General features: G+C 46.7%; 1 protein-coding gene across 2 annotated transcripts in view; it reads left to right on the top strand.

Annotated features, from left to right (window-relative positions):
• Positions 1-22,164, top strand: part of Pdk1 (Phosphoinositide-dependent kinase 1) — a 289,915-nt gene that overhangs the window by 252,160 nt on the left and 15,591 nt on the right. The window contains exon 1 of one of the 2 annotated variants that reach the window (XM_071792444.1): positions 15,577-15,732. The exons of the other annotated variant lie outside the window; for it this stretch is intronic. Coding sequence (XP_071648545.1) covers positions 15,664-15,732 — 69 coding nt within the window. The 5' untranslated portion in view covers positions 15,577-15,663. Of the gene's footprint in view, positions 1-15,576; positions 15,733-22,164 lie in introns of those variants that run through there. 2 annotated transcript variants of the gene reach the window in all.

Raw genomic sequence — 22,164 nt, 5'->3', positions numbered from 1 at the left:
GCTAGAAACGCGCTTCATATATATTACCGCGACGGCACAATAACACGAATACACACACGTGCCGCATTGACCGTAAAATTTAAGAGCCCACTCCAATTCCGTATCACTCGCGGCGATATATATGTATACGAGGGACATCGGGCTTGACTAATGGTTATTAATTCCCGTGTTATGTCCGCCAGACATAACACGAGAGAATTGACGCAATCGTGAGCGATCGCAAGCGCCAGAAATATTCCCGGGCGAGAGGCGCGCGACGACGCGAGTTGTCATCGTCGTCGACGTCGTCGTCGGGTCAAGTCTTCCACGGAATCAATCGCCGATATTTTCGGCCCCGACATTTCGCGGGTCTATTAATTCGCGAGGGCTAATCCGATCTTCGCGGAGATCATCGAAATCGATCTGTCGCGCGGGGCCGATTCCGCGCCGTTGTGGAGGTCGCCTCTCCGCGTTTGTCTCCGGCTATGTTTATGCCCCGCGTCGTCGTCCTCTGGCATCGAACCGGATTTATCCGGCGGCACTCTCGACTTGGTGGTGCATCGGCTGCTATACTCTCGCGCGACACTTTACTCGACTTGGCAAGACGACTTTTCCTACGATAAATATAGCGACCGCGCCGCGGTACACTCACGCCGTTCGGCAGCCGATGCCAACAACACACGCACGACGACGGCGACGGCGGCGCGACGGCGTCGTTAATATGCGGGAAAGGGGACAGTAATCGGCGGGGTTGCTCCTTAAAGGATTGTCATTTCCATATCGGCGAGAACTTTCATATTTCGTGCGCGACCGAGGAAAATTGAGAGTCATACATTCGTGTTCCTTTCGCGCGCGTCCTCTTACCCGAATTGTTTCCGGACGATGCATCGGTTCTGCTTTCGCATTTTCAAATTCGATCTTCTCCTTTAACCTCATCGAATTTTTTTTTGTAAATATTTTATATATTAATTATATAATTAAAATTTTTTAAATATATATATAAATATATATTTATTTTTATAATTGAAATCTTTTTGTACTTTTGGTATTTTGACACGAAATGGTACGCAATCGATGATACACGAAATTATTACTTTAACGAATATTTCCCTCTCTCTTTTTCTCTCCCTTTTTCTCTCTTGGTTAGCTTTCATACGAAATGGACCAGGAAATATCGCTGTCTGGCTGGCGTTTTGAGAGCGAGTCGTACTCACTAGGGACCGAGTACACGAAATAGATTTTCCAGTAGGCCTTATCTCTTTATCTGTCGTCTAAGCCGTGCCGAGCGTTCCTACACGGTGACACATAATTTCCCGCCGAACGGTCGCACCAACACGCCAGCGGGCTTTTCCGTCCGCCTCCACCTCCTACTCTTTCCCCCCTCAAACGTCTGTGTATTATATATACGGTTTTTCATTTTTCTCTCCCATATTCCGCCGCATCCCCGCGAGACTCGGGGGACTCTTTGTTCGCAGTCGATCTGTCCGTGAGAAATTTAATTATGCGCGCAAGAAACCCTGGAAAAGAAAGTCCACCGAACGGACGGGCCCCGAGATACTTGCGCGAGCGCTGCACCCCGCCTTTTTATTCTATCCCTCCAGCAAAATTGCAAACCGGCATGATGCACCGTAACCGGGTGGTTTTTTCCGTCGGACCCCGGCGGACTTCTTGCCACGCTTAACCGGGCGCGCGGCACCGCGGCAAGATTGTTAATTAATTTTCAATTTTACGCGACTCCGATCGTGCGACTTTGCCGGGATTGCCGGATTTTGCAGCGTAACGCGGCAATTTTCAGCCGCATTCAATGTACGTACGTGCGCAAATAATGCAGCGCGTTGATTAAATGTTGCAACACGTCGCTCGATACTATTTCATAATATCGCCGCACAATTTAATTTTTATTCTATTATATGTAAGCCTGCTTCACGCACACCTACGTGCTTCGCCAATTAGCATTTTAATCTCGACTTTCACGTTTGATTATGCGACCTGAACACTTCAATAGCCGTATTATTCGATTATCGTCGCATATATAACTTTATATTATTATTATTATTATATATAACTTACATCCCAACTTTATTCAAATTAACAATTTCATTAAATTTAAAGGTGAATTTGAATCCATTTGACTATTTAAATTTTAAACATTCAAACTTCAACATTTAATTAAAGAAATATCCTCGAATATTTTAGACGTTTAGAAATTTATAAGAACGACCCTCATATTAGACGGCAAGTTTTAATTCGCTCTTGTTTCTTTGGACGAAAAAATTAAGATTTAATTAAAATGTATCGGAGCACACTCACAAGTTTTCTAGTACATCTAATCTACTCTACATCTGCGCGATGTCGATTCGCGAATTCGTCCGTGGGGCAAACAAGAAAATTAATTGGAGCGTCTTATAACCGAGCGACCGACCGGCCAGTGCACCAATCGACCGGAATCGGGTGATAACGCACGAAGAATGCAGGGAGTTTTCCACTGCGGAGATAGCCGCGCGTGATAGGTGCCTGCCGCGCTGGAGAGCCGCGAGACGCTGTTTATTTTTCAATTGGCGATTTCCGAGAGAGAGAGAGAGAGAGAGATTCGGTACGTCTCTCCACTTTCAAAGGCGAATAACATCCTGTTTTCGCAGGCGATATCGCCTCTTCGCCCCGACAATGATGCCGCGCGTTCATTCGCGAATCGTATCGCGAATTGCGGCCGAGCAGAGTCAAGAACCCGTGTTAGAGGGTACTCCGTTGTGCTTCACATGCACGTTTTTCGTCCGAAGACAAAAATCCGACATTTTTCTAATTCTCACGCGAGATTAGATACACGTAGGGTCCGTTATCGTCGTTTGACTCGTGAGGGGGAGTAACAAAGTTTCATCGATTGTACGGCGACTGACGTCACAGATTTTTTTTCTCCGCAACATTATCCAATACGCCGTAGACACCGTTGACGTCGTTGGCGGCATAATAATCGAATCCTATCTATCCGCCCACAAATTTATTTCAGCGGCGCTGTGTTCGTGAATACGACGTATCTCTGCGTTACACGATTTCCGCCGCCGGAAATATTCAGGAAGCTAATGGAATTTTCTGTTGTCAAAGTAAACGCGCTCTCGGTGTTGGTTCAGAGCATAACAAACACGCTCTTTCTTTCTCTACCCACGCGATTAGATGGCTGGCCGAAACAATTTGGGGTCCACCTTTTGAAATGATCCACCTCTTATCTAACAGATATATCTCTGGTATTTTGAAACGCTAATATATCTAATCTTAATTTTACGTAAACAAGTCGTGTCATATAGAATTTTCAATGATGTAATCCCTCAATTATTCCGAGCATTATATAGTTTTTGGTTACCCTGGTATAATTGTAAATTATTTTCGCTATTTATCTTATTTTTGTTTATTTCTCGCCTTATTATCTTTATATCCGAGACTGTACAATCTAGTGTTCTACAGGCGCGTTGCTTTATACGCCCTGCATACCGTCGAGGCTCCGGAGCAATAAATCGATCCCACCCTATCCTTAATTCTCCTTATCGCGGGGAGCCTGTGACGCGTTTGCCACGGCCCTTCTTGTCAGAAGCCATCGGTACCTATATCCACCCACGGGAAGACAGCCTGCCACCCAATCGAGAAGCGATAAGAGACTCTCGCGTTGCACACTCGTAGGAGAAATCGACGTGGGAGGAAGCCGATGCCGTCAAAGCTCTCGCTTACGTGAACGGCGACGCCGCTCTTTCGTCACGACAACCGCATGACGCGGATGTCGTCACCGACGGACGGACGGCCGTGAGTCGCACGGTGCATAATCGCGCACGCAGAATTGCAATTTGCATCGCGATGCTACGCCCAGTGGCGGATTCATTGATAAACGCGATCTGTAACATCGATCTCCGTGGGATATTTAAAATATTTCCACTCGCGAAAGTACAATTCTCTCCAAATTTGTTATTATTACTGAGATTGTTGTTATTACCGTTATTGTCAGAGTAGAAAATTTGTTATTGTCATAAAAATTGTTGCTGCGCCGTTGTTACTGGAAATAATCGATTATGGATCGTTACGGCGAGCTTCGAACGAACGTTCCTGGGATCATAAATTTGCGGCTGTATACGTCGCGGCGACTGTGGGACTTTTACGTCCCATTGTGTTACCCGCGACAATCGCGGGGCGATAAAAATGTGACGGAAATGTGTGACGTGTAAGTTCGCGCGCGATGACGTCGCCGAAACTTCCTATGCCAACGGCATATTTAATTGCCCGGCTTGCCGCTACGAGTATCAGTCCCCGTCGATGACGGCGGCGCTTAGTTTGACGATAGTGCAAGAGTATCGTTAGATGCACCGCGAATCTCCGAGTCTCCGAGCAATTCGGCTCGGCCGCCGAGAAATCGAACTCGCCGCGCGCCGTCACGTACTTAGTTCCTCGCAACATCCTGGCTCGTTTCGTTTTGTAAATTGGATCCTGGAACTCGGCCAAAGTGTGTACCGAAATCCCGTATATGCTCTCGCGTAAATTTCTTAATCTTTCGGACGGAGTCTTAGATACCCGCCGGCGCACGTCGCGTCCACGTGTGATCGTCGGTCATCGAGAAAAAGGTCCCGCGATTACCTCTTGATCGCGAGTGTGTAACGTACGACAACGCGATCTCCCGTAAGGACCGATGGATGAGACATAGAGTCAGCGAATCCGCGGTTTCCGACGAAAAAAATTTCGCGCCGTATAATATCCTTCGTCGCTCCATCAATGGCCTGCAAGAAGTGCCATAATGTGTCCTCGTACTTCAGGAAGACGTCGCGCAGACTGTTCTCGGTGAGTCATAAAAGTCACGAAGTTATTGCGTTTCTTTCGCGCCGCGCTTCGAACGTCTTCGTCAGCTGTGAATGAAAGTAGGTATGTGACTGTGTATTCGTATAGTTATCGGGTTAAATCTATGTCATTTCACGTATCCTTATAAATTAGAAAACCATATGACCAGAGAATCGTCAATGATCCAGACTTATTCCCGAAATGATGACTATATTGATGGATAATCACGAGGTACGATAATTTTAACTTTCTGTTGACAAATATGATTTTTCTAAAGATCATCCGTCAGACTCGCACGCGCTCGGTTTTTTGGCGATCAGCCCGCGGTTGTATATATACATTCACGAGTATTTTACGCGCTCATGTGACAAAACACAACATGCGACGTCACGTTGGGGACGAGACGAACGGTATACTTAGGCTACGGTCAACGAAACGCTACAAATGCTTCGAAGCATTCCTCTTCTCTTTTCTTTCAATGAAGAAAGAAAGAGAAGAAGAACGCTCCAAAGCATTTGTAGCGTCACGTTGACCGTAGCCTTAATGAAACGTTTCCACGTAGATGTGAAATTTCATTTCGCTGAGACAAGACCGAGAATTAGCGAATTAGAATTAAATCAGGAGCGCGATAAAAATAAAACGCGAGATAATAGCGCTCGAGATAACGCGTCGAGTTCGACGGTTAAAAATTATATTAACCGGCGTTTACTTATCGAGCCATCGCGTCAGTCATTCGCGCACGACGCGACGCGAACGATAACGCGATGTGCTATCTCTCGCATGTGTGGAAAAAAATAAATGTATTTGATAATTGCTCGGCGGAATAAGCAAAAATTATGCAATCCACAGGTGCAGGCCTGCGTCGTGATAGGTATCGGCGCGATGACGTCTTTTCGTCGTGTACACGTGCGATAAACACTTTTCCGCTCATTAATAAGAGGCACACGCGCGCGCGCGCGCGCATGTTTGCGACGATCAGCCAGAGGACCCAATAATATTTTGCAAACACTCGGTTTCATTAAGCTTCATTAAATCCATATGCTCGAAGTGACGCGCGTTCTCGTTCAGTCGAAACTTTTATGAAAACGCTCGACAACTCGCGGGTGTAAACATGAATGCCGGTGTGTGTTCTCAGGTGAGCTCGAAACCCATTTGGCTTGTCGCTCACACTCGTGTACAGTCGTATTATGGATCTGTACTACGAGTTCACGTGTATCTCTATACTTAGACCGATCGGCCAAAAATAAAATAATTGCCGAATCGTGTTAAGCTCCGTACTCTAAAATCGAGAATCTATATAGATCGCCGCCTAGCGCCAGATCCCTCGAGAGCGAGATTGTCGAATCGAGGAACGGTTTGGTTAACGTCGTTTGTCGCGGCGCGTGAAACCGGTGGTCGGATAACGTTAAAGTTAATTGAGTATACGGCGATCGATTAATCACGAGTCGATAAACGTGTTTACGTGAAAGATTGACGTAAATCGCGCGGGACACTTGTGAGTAAATCTTTCACCAGTGGAAGAGTTTTGGAGATATTTTATTATCGCGAAGCTAGAATCGCGCACGAGCGTTTATTAATACTTCAAAATTAGTATCTACTGACAGCAGTAATTTATTACGATAAATGTGCTATCAAAATGTTTATGAAAAGTGTTATGCAAATTATCAAGTTACAAGAAATGTAATAGGTCAAATTTATACAGAGAATACATAAAATCAATAATCATATTGTTATCTGAAAGACAGTATGGAATAAAAATTACGGATTTTAATATTTATAGCATCAAATTACAAGCATCGAAATGACATCAATTTAGAAAATCGTATTATCATGACGATTATAATGATAGCCAGTAGAGTCTATTAAAGTCTTTACTGTTAATTAGGTTAATTATTGACTGGCGAAGTAAATGTTACTTATTCGGTTTATGTCAATCATGAAAAAGTAAATTTCTTAATGTTCCGAATATTTTAGCGGCAATAACCTTCTAAAAAATATTTGTTTTTCTCTCTCTCTCTCTCTCTCTCTCTCTCTGTCACGGAAAATTCGATATTTCGCGTCGCAGTATGACTCAATATTGCGTTATAATTTGATATGCCGCGTCGCATTAATCGCGCCGGCTTGCATCATTAACAGCGCGATTTTGTAACAAAACCCGACTTTACGCTCCCGGGTCGTGGCGCCAATGGACGCGAATATAATTTAACCATCTTCGACCTCTATGTAGGCTCGTATAAATTTATAAGCCCGGCCGTGCACGCGCGCGGGCAGTTACACAATTTGCATGTTTACACGTGGCTGTCGAACGTTTGCCCCGGGTAAACGTCGTGAATACAGGCTGCCGGTGGGTAGGAGAGAGAAACGTTTTCCTCCACCCTCTCCCCTTTCTCTCCCCGCGCGGTCGAGAGGCCAATATCGAATCCCACGTGGTAGTTGCACGTGCACAACGATGCACCGGTTCACGATGCACGTAACACGGTAACGCGCAGCGCATCGTGCGCTTAAAGTGTGTTCCGTGTGTGAGCGCATTAAATATCCGCGGTCGCAAGATGCACGCTGTAGACCGCATGCACCTGTAGTCTGCACCGAGTGCCATCGTCGTCGAGTGAGAAACTGCGCGAATCGCTGCGTATTCGTGCCCCGAAAACGCGATAAATAATTCAGTAACGGGCAGGACCGAACTCGGATCAGCCCCAGTAGTAGGGTAGGTAGGGTAGTTTCAACGAGGACGAGAGAAAGGGAGAGAGAGCAATCGATCGCGTGAAAAGTGAACTCTAACGTGATACTATCGACACATATTTATACACGCGTCTCCGCGACGCACCCTTGGATCGCGATAACGCGTTATCACGACCCCGCGCGCGACGATCCGTGTGGGGTAGGGAGGGGTGAGGGTCGCGCTGAACAATGGCCGCGTGATTAATTGCTTCGAAAGCGCCAGAAAGCTAGAAGTGATGGATGTTGTTCCGCGCGCGCCAGATGCCCCGACCGCCAAAGTATAATCGCGCGGATGCAAGTGGCCGCACGGTTGATCCGAGAAGATTATCGCGCGCGGCGGAAAGAAGCGCGAAGTAAAACCGCGTCAGGAAATAAAGCGCGTACCGATTCGCCGCGGCTTACTCATGGAAAAAACAGCGTTTTTCCTCGTTCCGACGACGTAGTCGGGAATTCACGATCTCTTATGCAAAATTCGCTAATGAGAGACTCTCGCCCCCCTTGATTTTTATTAATATCCAATTTATCATTTTTCACGGCCATAAATTTACATTATTATTATTATTTATTATTTATTATAACGCTCTTCTCCGCTGAAAAGCGTTATATAAATTTACGTAAAATTAATATTGATGAATGTGCTACGACTCATGTACCTAATATATCTTCTTTCTGAAAAGAAAAAAAAAGAATACCTAAGGAGAGACAGGCAAAAAAATACAGATAAGCGAAGAAAGTTGGAGAGAGAAAGACAGAGAGCTACGGCTGATACGCTTCTGATTTCATCTGAGAAATGGAAGAAACCCGAGAGATCCTTGGGCGGAAACTGCTCTGGTTAAACATTCTTCTTGTAATTCTCGGATTACGAAATGGAAACTGCCCGGTTGACAGCAAGGCGCATGTGTGTGCGCGTCGTCGTAAATTATTCGGCTTTATCGAGCAACAACGGATTTCGTGGCCGCGTGCGCGTTGGACACCGTGGGCCCTGTCGATCGACACAAGCTCGTTATCGCGCGCGTCATGGCGACATCGCGATTAGAAAAACGTAAATATTTGCATCCGTATGGTGGGGACTAATCGGCCGCCGGGCTACCGGCGGCGCGACGGCGAGTTACGAAACGCAAATCGGTATTTACCGAAAATCCTAAGTGGAACAAACACGTTTTTTCGTGAGAAACCCTAGGTCGACTCTGGAGATAACGAATGGAATTTAGAAACGTCTATTTTCGGGCGGCGCGACGCGCGACGTCGAAAAAGTCGACATGACATATCGCCGCCTCGTTAATTAGATTCTTATTGACTCTCGGCAGCGTATCGATTCATTCTGCCCGAGCGATTATGCGTGTCGCGACCGTGAATAGAGTGTTATTACAGAGTAAAAAGATCCTCCGTTGACGTAGTAGTATAATTAAGTCTTTTGAGCGTGCAAAAAAAAAATAAAACAAATGTCTTTGGCGATTAACTCTCGAATTAAATTTCTCGTAGTTCGAGCGAGCCGTTGCTTTTTGTCGATACCTTCGGAAAGCGCTCAACCGCCAATTTGCTTATCATTAAGATTAAACTCTCGGCGGAGCACAAACATTCAGCGAAACATTCAAAAGGCGTTTCTCGAGAACTGTACGTGTTTCGACAGACGAAGCAATATATTATTATGAAGAGAGACGAACCGCGTGTGCCGAGAGGATCGATATCAAGTGTTCTTGTGTGTCTCGGGTCGACCCTGTATACCGGGTCCCTGCCTAGCTCCAATCTTGGCCACTACGCGACGTACATACAAACACCGGAAATGCGCTCCTTTAACCCAATCGTCGCGCGCACCGCGCCGTTGTAAGACGTGTGTACAACCGAAGTCATTGTTTATGGTTGGCCATTAGCCGGGGCCTCTTTAGCCGGGGCGTCGAGTTGCATGCGCGCGACTTTCGTATGTGCGTGCACATAATGCACCACCATGCTTTATGGGATAATATAACGTTAGAAACGAGAGCTTGAATTCTCGGCGGTATGCAAAGTGTCTGGCGGTACTTGGAGCGCGATGCCGCATTTTTTTATATTCCCAGGCGTATAATTCTGCCGACTGCATACATGGTATTATTAAAGCGACGAGGGAGGGGTGGCGGGGGAAAGGAAGGTAAGGAAAGAAGAGGGAGGACGGAGAGCCCCCGGGACGCGCGCTCCTCGAAGGAGAAGTCCGCCGATGAAATAGTCGGAGTGCATCGAAAAGCAGGACGCGGACGGGCGGAAGCCGCGCGTCTCTCGCGCATTATCGTTCGACGCACTCGCTGAATGACGCGCGACGAATTTAATTAATGAAGATCGCGCGCCGCACACGTCGTTCCGCGTATTAAACGTCTAAGAATGTATAATACGTGACCGACCGGGGAGAAATGAAGGATAATACGGACGGCCGCCGCGCCGGGTGGCGGTGGACGCGTATCGTTGGCCCGGTTATTACGATTCCTACGCGGTTGTGCGATTCCAGCGTTCGAGATCCACTCTTTGCACCTCGCCGCGCTCCATCTCGCTTTAAAGTATTACGACGTGCGCGAGTGCGTGTCTACGGTGTTAGACTGAAAATTTCAAGGGCCACTCAGCGTCGAGGCGGCGCGGCGCCGCGCGAGAGTCGCCTTAACAAACGGAAAATATAGATCTCTAAACATCGATTAGCGTTATGAATTTACGCGCTCCCGCAGCCACACATTAAAGATGCAACGTCGAGGCTGAGCGGCGTAAATACGCAATGGCAACCCTGCAGCTAATGTAACGGCATTATAAATAAGGTATCAGAGTCAAGCCAAAGGCATCTTGTACACGCCTCGCTTTTTAATAATGAAGTTTACCGTCTAGTTTCTTTTCCCGAAACTACGGTCCTCGCGGAGTCTTAAATAATTCCGAGTGGCTTCATAAATAAATCGATTATTGCAGAAGAGGTCTGAGTCAGCTGCGTTGTTATGCTGCCTTATACGAATACGCGTGACTCAGAAAGATAAGTTATTATTTATTATAGCGGCAGGTATTGCATATCAAATTTGGAAATAGATAATGATTAAACATTGAACCTGTTGTTTGCGTTCTTACTCGTGATTCTTACGGTGTTAATAATAAGTAACTGCGGAGGGACTTCTTTTCGCGATAATCCGCTGAAACGCGGATTCATTCAGATATATCGCGCGGACGACGAGAACGGCGCTCGATTCGCTCATTTCGGATAAACTAGTTGACAGTAAAATTAAATTTTAAACGGTTAGTACCTACTGTTATTCGCTCGACAATTATTTGCACTTTCAAGCATCTGAGCCTTCGACAATAATCCTCGTCCACGATCCGTTCCTCGCTGCCCTTTGTTTGCACGCCTACGACTTAATTTCGTTACCAACGGAGACGCCAGGATGCATAGGCGATACTTTTCTCTATTTGTTCCCTTTTGATTTACGGCGCCCACCTGACCGGCATTTGCATTGAAAAATATTTTCGCCGTCCGTCCGAAAATTCCGTCCAGCGGAGCGCACACGTTCAACCTCCCGAATTTTATACCTGCTCATGGAAAACAAGCGACAAGGGCAATCGGCTTTGCACGCCCCGCTCGCAAAAGCCCAAAGGTATGTCCCATTGGATATCCTTGCGGGCGTGGCGACCCCGATAATTGCTGTCCGAAAGTGGACACATTGACTAGGAGCAGTACGACGGATTCTTTGAAAACATTTTTCGAATATTTTTCTTTTCCCTGTTTACTCGGCACCTTCCACTTCGCTCCCCGATACCCGACCTTCGAAAATGCATTCTGTTCTTCCCCGATGTTCGTCGAACAACAAGACTATAGAAAACACAAAGGACAATGACTAGATATATGAATTTATCCGATTTATATATTTTTCTTCTCAAGTTAATTGCTCAGACGACACCAGGAGGTTCATTTCGAGAGAGCGCAGCAACGAATCGCCTGTGTATCATTATTTTACATTCTTATTTACATTTTTTTCTTTACCTCCTGTCTTAGACTGTAAATCAACGCCTCAACTCATTCGCAAAATATGTCAAGGTAGATATTTATTAAGCGTTTGTCCGAATCGGTGACACGGTGATCGATGGCGCGCGCGAAAAGTCGTCAATAATTGCGATTCACGCGTGTGGCATGTAGCGCGTGTATCGTATCGATCTTTGTAACTCGTTGCTCAATCATATTGTTTGCCATTGGGAGTATCGTTCACCGCCGATTCTTCGATCGCGGTCTGTGTTATTGCTGTAAGATGCGCGCGATGACGCACGGTGCTCGAATAAACCGCGCGCGTGATCCCGAACGACCAGGAAAGAAAATATATCGCGAGCGGGATGGGGGAGGGGGAGAAAAAAATATTTTCTCGCTCTCTTTCCAGGCCGTCTGGCCCGCCCCGGTGCGTTAAACGCATCGGTTACTGGCCGACGAGTGGTCTATAAACCAACTCGAAACTCGCATTTTCGACATCGCCGCGCCAGACGAACGCGAAACGTTATCGGGTTATACCTGATAAAAATCATGCGCATGAAATGAATAAACTGCGTCGCGAAGAGTCATACGCTAAGTGTCAAAGTCAGCATTGTTAGTAGATAGATAGATTTTATTTAACTTCAGTTCCAAAAGCCAACAAGTGAGCTTGGTTTACAAATATAAACACACTCATTATACCTGCCTTACTTATCGCGTGCTATTTTTCTATGTTTCTTCTTAATTATATCCTTTAAATAGAAATAAATAACACAATCCTTATACAACGAAACTTATTATTTGCGCGCTAAACTCGAAGCCTAATCCATTTCAGCAACAAAAACCAAGGAGTGGACTTACTTGATTTACAAATATACCTTATATAAACACACTCATACCTTTCTTACTCACAATGTGAGAATGTTAACATTAACATTATCCTGTTCATCATTTCATACTTTTTCATATTTCCTCTTAATATATTCTATTCTTTAAACACAAAACAAATACCTTGCTTTGTCTCTAAAAATAACATCCCTCGAATTTTAAAACTTACAAAACTTATATCTTAACTTCAAATTTACAATATTTTTATTTTGATAAAATATAATACAAAATACAACGCTTAATGTTTAAATAGCATTTTTGTTTTATGATAAATCGAATAAGATCGAGGATTACAGATTAAAATAAAACTGTGAGTACATCACGTGTGTTCTGCAACCAAAGTTATTTGTCTTTCGTTTCACGTCTTGATATATTTAAAGGGTTAAATCGAATTAGTTCGGAAAGGGACGTTCCGAGACCTTTCGAAAAGTAGGGTACCGAATAATTCGCGTTATTTGTGTCGCTGATAGCTCATCGAATATTTCGTCGAGGTAACGTCGAGCGGAAGCGCGGGGGCTAGTACTTGGCGTCTTTTATTTTTACGCGCGCGTGTCTGTCCCCGACTCCCGGAGGCGGATAGTCAAAAGCTCGGAGCGATATTTCCAGCCTGGTTCGGCGTCGTGCGGCCACGGGGACTTGCAGAAAATTACACGCTCCTTTGTCTATGCAAGACAATTCAGTCGCTTTCGCATTCAAAGCGTGACCAATAGCTAGCGAGAGGCGCCGGAACTCCGTAAGATGTGGGTTTTCGTCGGAGTTAGCGAACGCGGCGTTCCGCCGGCGAATACAAATCAGGTCATCCTATATGCGGCCGCCGCCGTATACCTATGTGCACGTACACACACCTCGGCTTCCTCCCACCCGCCTTTCCCGTCTTGCACTCTTCGCCCCGGTGTACCTGTCCGTTTCTGTCCACCCGCTATACCGACCGCGACGTACCGGAAGTCACCGCAACGAATGTGCGGCCACCCACGATCGATCGAGGATCTCCTTCGACGCGACGGGATCGTTTACTCCGTTTCGCTTTTTCGCGAAAAACAAGGCAACGTCAGTGGTCCATCTTTTATGAAAAAACCGAGACCGATACTTTTCCCTTCGAGAAGTGTTCAGAAGCTCCAAACCCAAGTTTCGACGAATCTATCCCTCCCGTGTATCTTGGGTATATGTCTTTGCCGTCACGACGATAACGATCTGCAATTGCCCCATCGCCGCGCAGAGAGTCTCTCTTCCGCCTTTCACGTCCGCCAAATTATCGGGCTTAATTGCGAGGAAGATTCGGCCGGATTTCGAGCGACCTGATCTCGCTCAAACCCCCCCTGCATCATTAAAGCGATTCAGGGCCCGTGAATCCGCGGACGCGGAAATTAGGTCGCAACCGCCAATAAGAAGGCGCCAATTTGATCTCCCTTCGTCAGGGTCTTAACAACTTGCCATTATTAACAGAAGTAACGATCGTATCCCGCATTACAGATCTTAATTGATAAGCAAGGAGACATCTTAATGAATCTATACGTAGCCGCTACAAATCTAAATGCCATCCGGCGTATAAAAATGCTGTGCAAATCCAAGTGTGCTATTTTTACATCTAAAAATGACACATTTGACCGAAGTTCTTTATACATGTTTCTTGCGTTATTTAACGTTTAATCGTACTCAATTAAAAGTTAATACGTTCAATCGTGATTTAAATGACGATAGGATATTTAATTCTAGACCAGAGGTTGGCTAAACGTATGCCAGCTGTTTATACATGTATAGTTGTCGAGTTAGCGATATCTATTGTCTATGCTCTTCTTTATGTATTACGTTAAAGTTAAATCATAACATCGCGGAAAGGTCAGTCGTCGTCGTGCGGTAAAAGGAAGGGGTAAACTAAAACCGACGTGCACCGTACGAATTAGTTGTGCGAATCTTGTCCGAAATTCATGATACTACATAATTAAATACGTCAAATCACGCGATTTAAAACGGCATCAAGAAGAGTTTCAGACCTAGAGTTGGATTTGCAGTGTAGGAGAGTGCATGTTTCTCAAGAGAACCTATTGATTAACCGAAACCGGTGATAACTCTGTTGATCTCTCAAGGAGATTGACCCGCTAATTACTCAGAAAAATTACATCGCTAATTGCCGCTCTTATTCACACTTCTCCCGATCGTTACGAGCGCGACGCGGCGTGGCATCATTGTCCCAGTAAGTTGCTGCCAAATTTTCGTTGGCGATTCGGCAATAAATAGTCGCGCCATTGAGGGGTCGGCGCCGCGGAGGGTCGAATCAAGGATCGAGACTACAGTCGACACGCAGTGACGGTTTCGTTAGCGGCCGTTCCGTTTCGCGGCAACTTCTCTTTGGGCGAAACGTCACAAACTGCGACCGTCAAAGTCGCGTTTCCGCGTCAAAATGGCGTTCCAAGCGAAGTGATGAGCCCCCGTCCGTCGCGATAAATCTCAGGGGTGATTGATCAACCGGATCAATTCCGCGAAAGATCCCGGATAATCCCGGCTCTGTCTCTCTCTCGCTCTCTTTCTCTCTCTTCCCGCTCGATACCCGTTCGCGCAATAATCGCGCTTATTTTAGTCCGGCAAGTTGTTTTTAACGCGATTAACGCGCAAATAACACACTACGTATATATTTTTACGCCGGCGTAAAATCCATATTCTTCTTTTCCTCCTTCGTGATCCGCGCGTGTCAATTCGACGCAGTTTACTAATTGATGATGTTTATCCGCCTTGGAATGAATCGCCGCGATTTTTTTTAAATGGGTACGCACACTCGCGCGCAATATGCACCTGCAAATAACATCGACGTACCGTGCGTGCGTGCGTGTCGATTATTTTCACGGTGACGTAACGCGCGCGCCAACGCTGCAACGTTTAATTGCAACAGCTATAAATACATGCACGGCGTATTTTTAATTCGCGGGGGGGGGGGGAGAAGGAAGGAGAGGAAGAGGGAGAAAGGTAGACGAGAGATGAAGACATTTCCTCCGCAGCCCCGGCGTGTGTGTGCCGTAATGCGCGAGCAAACGCGCAGCAAACTCGGTAGACGTTATTTCGTTGCCGATTCAGCTTCCCCCCTCTCTGCCCTCAAGCTCGTTCACGTGCGCCTTATCGGACCCATCGACCGGACGAAGTTCGCTCGCTCGGGGGATTAATTAAGAAGCGTGATTTCTGCAATTCCGACGCCGCCGCCGCCGCCGCCGCTGCCACCACCGCCGCCAACGTCGCCGCTGTGCCGCTACCACCGTCGCCCGTCGCCATCGCCATCGCCACCACCGCCACTGTAATCAACGCCGTCGAGTATCAGAGACTAGTGAATGAGGTCCGAAGATCGTCGCCTGCCCACGAGAATGATTCACGCTGCCTACGCAATTTACTACGCTGCTGTAAGTGAGAGTTCGCCCGCCCGTCATAAACAATCGATAGGCCGGCTGCAAACAGCCGCTTGTTTATCACAAACAACCGGCTTTGCCGATTGATCTGTTTTACGTCGTTGTCACTCCTTGGTCACGCCGATCACGCATGACATGACATGACGGTCTCGATACGGTTGATGGTCGTATTTTTCGATCGCAAAGAATTATTACGTTGTATCACGTTTTCCAAGGTGTGTATTTTCGAATATCAGGAAAGAGAGCTTTTCTAGAAGTGTACCAAAACTATTTGCTCTAAAACCATTATGTCCTTATCTACCAACGTAAATTAAGTTTAATTTCGGTTTAACTTACTTTTATCTTTTTCTAATTTTTAGAGCCAGAGAAAGATTAAAAAAAAAATAAGTTAAAACGAGATTAAAGTTAATCTACGTTGGTGGAAATGGACATTAGTCAAATAAATACATTAGAAGATCGACGAGATCATCAACGTGCATGACCATGGAAATATATGGACTTTAGATTAGCGGTCCTCATGTTAGCTTATACTGACGCACTTGCACAAATTTGACACTATCGTCCGAAGAGGATCGGGATCTACGGCCACCCCACGTCGCATTTCTCTCGCGATTAACGCGCGAATTAACGCGGTCACGCAACGAACCCGTACCGTACTCGTCGCGGCGGTCGCGGTAATTAGCCGCGACCGGTTTTGTTCCTCCTTCGTTGTACGATTTGTGATCGATAAATCGCCGAGTCCCCGAGCCCGAGAGAGAATGTTTATCAGGACACATCGTAACGCGACCGATTTCCCTCGAATTCCCGATTAATTAGTCACGTAAACGCCTGGATACCGTGCCCGGAGCAATCGGCGCTCTGGAATTCGATGATTGGGACGGCGGAATTTTACGCCCGCGGATGTCGATTCGCGTAGATGTCACTCGAACGTGTGAAATTTTAGCGTCCAACGCTAAAACAGCAACGTAGCATCGGGATTAACCGCGTCGATGACGAGTCCCGTTGTTACGCGCGAGAGAAAAAAGCGCGGCATTTTGTCTTGCACAATCCAAAGTGCACTTTATTCAAATTGATACAAACTTTCATTCGCACTGTGTATATACAATTTATTACATGCGGAGAGTCGAGACACCGAATGTTATCTGATGTGTTTTTTGAAGAATTTGAGGACTTTTTATATAAGAGACCGAGGGAGAGAAAGAAAGAGATTAGCCTTTAATTACCGCGGGAGTTAATGGCGGTCGTAAACATGGCGGGGAAGAGAGGAATGAAGCGGAAGTGATATCGCCGCTACGGGATCGCGCGGTGTGCGTCGCAATCGGCGTAATTTCGATTATTATGACAATTGCGCACGACCGTGTGTTTGCGGACGCGCCTTTATTTGCGCCGCGTGCCGGCTGGCCCCCTTTTCTTTTCCGCGTGTGCAGGTTCCCTCGCATGCGCGCGCGCATTCATTAATTAGCCGGGCATTTGTTTAGCGCTATTCGAATGCGCTCTTTCGGGGCCGACGATCCAAACAAAGGCGAGGTAGTTATTGTTACGATAATTTTATCGCGTATCATTATGACTTATGACACATGAGCGTCGTGTGACGGTGTGCACCTTGCCGCCTTCTTCGCCTACGTCTCCCTTACGGCGATCGACCGCTACACGTTCGAGTTATGTTGCGGTCGGCAAGAAAGTGCGCGCGGCACGTTATTCCTCTTTCGCGAAGCGGTAGTCGCTCCGGTCGCTCGCCCGCTCGTAATAAACAGTCTTGATAAATGAATAATGACGCGCTCACGCACAGCGCGGCGGCCGCGCGTACATCCGCGTAGCAGTTTAATGTGGGGGGTTGAAAGAATTATGGGCGCTTCTTCGACCACTTCAATTCTGGCCCGTTTCGTCGGGAATTCGTACAAATCTGAATTAAATTACCGTACAATTATCATCAATAAATCACCGATGCAACTAGACCTCCGCGAAGAGCTGTAGTTACCTTCGTGCGTTGCTCGTGGCAATTAAGGGGGGAGCGGGGGGGGGGGCTATCTTTTTAAATATGGAATATCCTCTGTGCGATGTTTAAAGAGTATTAACGTCCAATTTCGCTCTTCGGTAAGTCAAGGTATTTATTCCCTCTTAATTGCCGGCCCCGTAATTGTTCATCCTACAGAAAACGGGATATCGGAATCTCTTTAGATCCGCCCCGAAAAACTCTATTCCGCGATCTATCCGCGCGTCTTACGCGGATTTCCATTCCAGAGAAATTGCAGATCAGGGGAGGAAGAAAAAAACACGGTCGTTTCTCGTCCGTCACACCGCGAACGAATTATGACGCGTTAATGCATTTTCGCCTCCCGCCGTTTCCCGGCCGATGACGATTCGATTCCCACGACTCGGAGCCGCGGAACAATCGCGAACCCACGAGCGTGAATTCCGGCCGGATTAGTCACTCGTGACCGATTTTCCAGCAGATTTTCTGACACCGACGTATATATATGTATACGCCCGAGTACGAGTGAGCCGCTATAGAAGACGTCCGCTCGCGCGTATACCGGGTGCGCTAAATACGCGCTTCCGCATTGTGATGCCGCCGAGGATAGAGTCACGACCCCGATTCCGCACATCCTTAATTACGCGTCATATCCAGCGGATGCTCGCGTCTACAGTTTGCCTGTTTCTTTCTCTCTCTCTCTATCTCTCTCTCTTTTCGGAACCGAAGGAAAGTCGTCTACGACTGAAATTTCGTGACCTATTTTTACTCGCTCGTAAATTTGTCCATGATGATCTCTCTTGTCGTTTTTCCCGTGTTATTATCACATCTGATTAAAAAACCAGCTATCAAATATTACTAGAATGTGTATTGTCAATATTAATTAATAGTATATCATTAATTAAAAGATTGATATTGCATGATTTACTAATTATTTACGCCCTGCATTCGCATTTGTTGCAGCGAAGCATCTTGCATCGATGCACGGGTATACAATAAGAAGGAATATTACGTTATTGTGTGTGTGTGCATCATCTTTTTTGTCAGATAATTACGAACTGTCGCCTTTCGCTAATCCCGCCTATTGTCGTTGCCGGGGCAACAATCTCGAGACACCGACTCTCCGCCGCGCGCGTCGCGCGCCCCATCCGAAAATATTCCGCGATCGAATTTCGGAGTCTGCATTATCATCATCCCATTAAGGTGGGGATCGACGACGACGACGACGACGACAATGACGCGATCATGCAAACAATGATTCGACTGTTCTCACTGCGCACAGCGCGTATTTGAAAGTCGCGAGCGGCCTTCGTCGTCGCGAGAGAGCCGAGATCGAGAGAAAGAGAAAGGGCGGCGGGGAAGGGATGAGATGTGACGGCGATCGCGGGGGATCGTCCGAAGGGGAACAAGGATTTCTGTTCATTGACATACCAGAACGGCGGCCCCGGCCATTGCCGATTTCGCAAAAGTGTATTTTCACGCGCTAATTTGTACGGAGAGAGAGAAAGATAGAAAGAGGGAGAGATAATTCTCCGTCCCCGTTTACGGGACTACGACAACAGTCCGCGGTTGTTCCTGGCTCGCGACGGCGCGGGCCAAAGTATACGTCGATGACGATAGCGTGAAGTTCGATGACTTCGCGACAAATTTCTGCGGAAACCTCCCGAGAGAGTGTCAAGTGTATTTAGTTGTTGACGCCTCGCACATGGGAATTTCACCCTCGACGTAAAAATATTTTGAATTCAAAGGCGACGCGGGGGAAAATATTATTATATCATCGATAATATTTTCCCAAACACGAAATCTTTTTAATATTATATATATACACATAGAGAGAGAGAGAGAGAGAGAGAGAGAGAGAGAGAGAGAGAGAGAGAGAGAGAGAGAGAGAGAGAGAGAGAGAGAGAGAGAGAGAGAAAGAGAGAGAAAGGAAGAAAGAGGGAGAGAGAAAGAGAGATCATGATGGTGTTATTTGCAAAGCATATTTCATCGTATTCTTGTTTTCAAAACATCTTGATATCGTGCTGACGGACCTTGTCAGCATTGATTTCCTTGGCTTGCCTCAACTCCATAATAAAAACAGTGGAACTATTTTTAGAAAACTTTTGACCGCTTTACTCCGCGTTACAGCCTTATACCTTTGGCAAAGAGACCTCCCGAGAGATTATTCCAGAAGGAAAGGAAAAGCATCCAAAGGACTTTCTTCTTTTGTGTTTGCTCTGTTATTTCCGGTCTTTCTTAAATGGTTTTAAGGCAGACCCGAGGCACATGGCGTACATATTTTTCGTTCATTATCACGTGTCAGTGGTCAGAAAGCGAACGTTATGCGGGCTCCGGGTCCTTTGAACCTAGGGAAGCGCAATATACGCGTTTACATCCGCACGAATGGCGAACGTAGGGAAATCGCTGAGTTTGTCAGCTACGGCAACCGTCGATTGATGTGCGTTTCTCAATGACTTTGCATTTCTCACGATTATTAATATCTGTCGTCGAGACCCGCTCATTTAATAATAGTATTGCCCCGGCACGTGGAATTTGCACGTCGATATCTTATTTACGCAACAAGCGCGCGACAAAGTCCAAGAGAGGATCCGCCGGCGTTGTTGTTGACTCTTCCGCGAATCACCAGGCATTATCATACCGTTCGGTGAATAATTGCCGGCCGTTTATATATCGTTGTTATGCACGCGCCGCAGCATCCCGAAGATTTCTTCTCTTTTTTTTCCTCTCCTTCTCACTCCCTCTCCCTTTTTCCCGCTGTGGAAACGTTCGACCCGATATATTGCGTTGCGTGGACGTTCCCCCTGACAGCGGAACCTTCCCCGCAGGTCTAAAAACTAGATAAAAAGTGGAAAAACAGAGAGGAACAGCTGGCGTCCACGGCCGCAGGAAAACCGATAGATCGGCTGCGCAGTTCAAGAGTTTTGTTTGACATTATCTAAAATCTCCTTCATACTTGTACATATTTGTTTAGGAGCACGAGAGTGTGACGTTACGAAAAAAGAACACGTAGGATCTCGGAATAGGATTTTACGCGTTCCAAAGTTCATTTACAAATATATAATTTATATAATCAAGTTGTATATATATCTAAATTATATATTTATATATATGTCAATATAATATCTTAATAATATTTATTTATTTTTATGTTTTTTACACATAGGTGTATATATATATATATATAACTATCCGTAAAAATGAAAGGAAATTTGAAAAATAGGAAGTATTCTCCTGTTTACGAATTCCGAGAGATTTTCCTCGCAAAGCGTGCCTTCCGTAAGGCTTCCGTGTTCTCGGCATCTCTACGTGCGGCTCTTAATTAACCGTCATCTTCGACGTTATCGTCGCGTCATGTGGGCCCCGCTATGTACTCTCGTATAGGTCACGCGGCATCGCCATTACGCATCATTACGCAACATCATTGTACAATATTTGCCGTGCGATCTGCAGAGACAGGCACGCGCGCGCGTATGTACATTGTGGATTGCCGGTGACGTAGTGCATTCCTGAGATTATAGGTGGACTACTTTTCAGAAACGCCAGTCGATAAGCGGCCACGGCGCGCGTTCTCCGCTATCGATCTCGTACGCGCGCGACTCCTCCCGCCCGCCCGCGCCGCGCGCGTCGACCGCACGACTCCGCTGCGAGAGGATTATCTATCGGCGCGTCAGGAAGATTTACGGAAGGGAACGCGCGCGCGGCAGCCAGCATCGACGATGATTGACGATTGCGACCGCGCGCCCGATCGCGCTCCGTCTATATTAATAAATTATAAGCGGACGCGCTCGTATCCGGAGTAACTGGACTGCGCGGTATCGGAATACGGGATATCGGGGAACCGTGTGGAACCGTAGAACGTCAGGCATAGCACAGGATGCGGCGGTAAAAGCGTAAAGTATCGTAAGTTTACCCCCTGCTGCTTTCGGAACCGTTTCTATTCTTAGGCGCGGTCAAAAAATCTGGAATGTCATTGCGAGAATATACCTGCTTCCCTAGGGAGACTACGATGTCTACTTTTTATTATTCAAAAGCTTTTCCGTCGCTGCGGAAAAGTTGAAAGACGCCGGCACACAGGTAGCTGAGAAAAGAAAGGGAAGCGTCCGTTCATCGAGACTCTCGAGTCTCCGACCCGGACCGGAGCCGCGCGTATACCGCCAACCGGCCGCTTTCCGAAGTCTCGGAGGAATCCGAGAACCGACCGGATGCAAGTCCAGAATGGGAATGCAGGCGGCCGCGCGCGGCACGGCGCGTGTATGAGACTCCGTTACTCGCGTATCGGGTATTTCCCAGAACGCGACTATAAACAAACAAACACATCGAGTTGGCGGGATAAGGAGAGAGCGAGAAATAGACAGAGAGAGAGAGAGTGAGCGCGAAAGAAGGGTGGGGGGAGCAGAGGAAGGGGGGCGGCAGGGAGAGAGGGTACCGCCGCGCGTGTGATCAGTGCACTC

Source organism: Temnothorax longispinosus, chromosome 11 (assembly GCF_030848805.1).
Source record: "Temnothorax longispinosus isolate EJ_2023e chromosome 11, Tlon_JGU_v1, whole genome shotgun sequence".
NCBI classification, from domain to species: Eukaryota; Metazoa; Arthropoda; class Insecta; order Hymenoptera; family Formicidae; genus Temnothorax; species Temnothorax longispinosus.
Note: the sequence above shows the minus strand (reverse complement) of the source record. Positions and strands in the feature narration are given on the sequence as shown.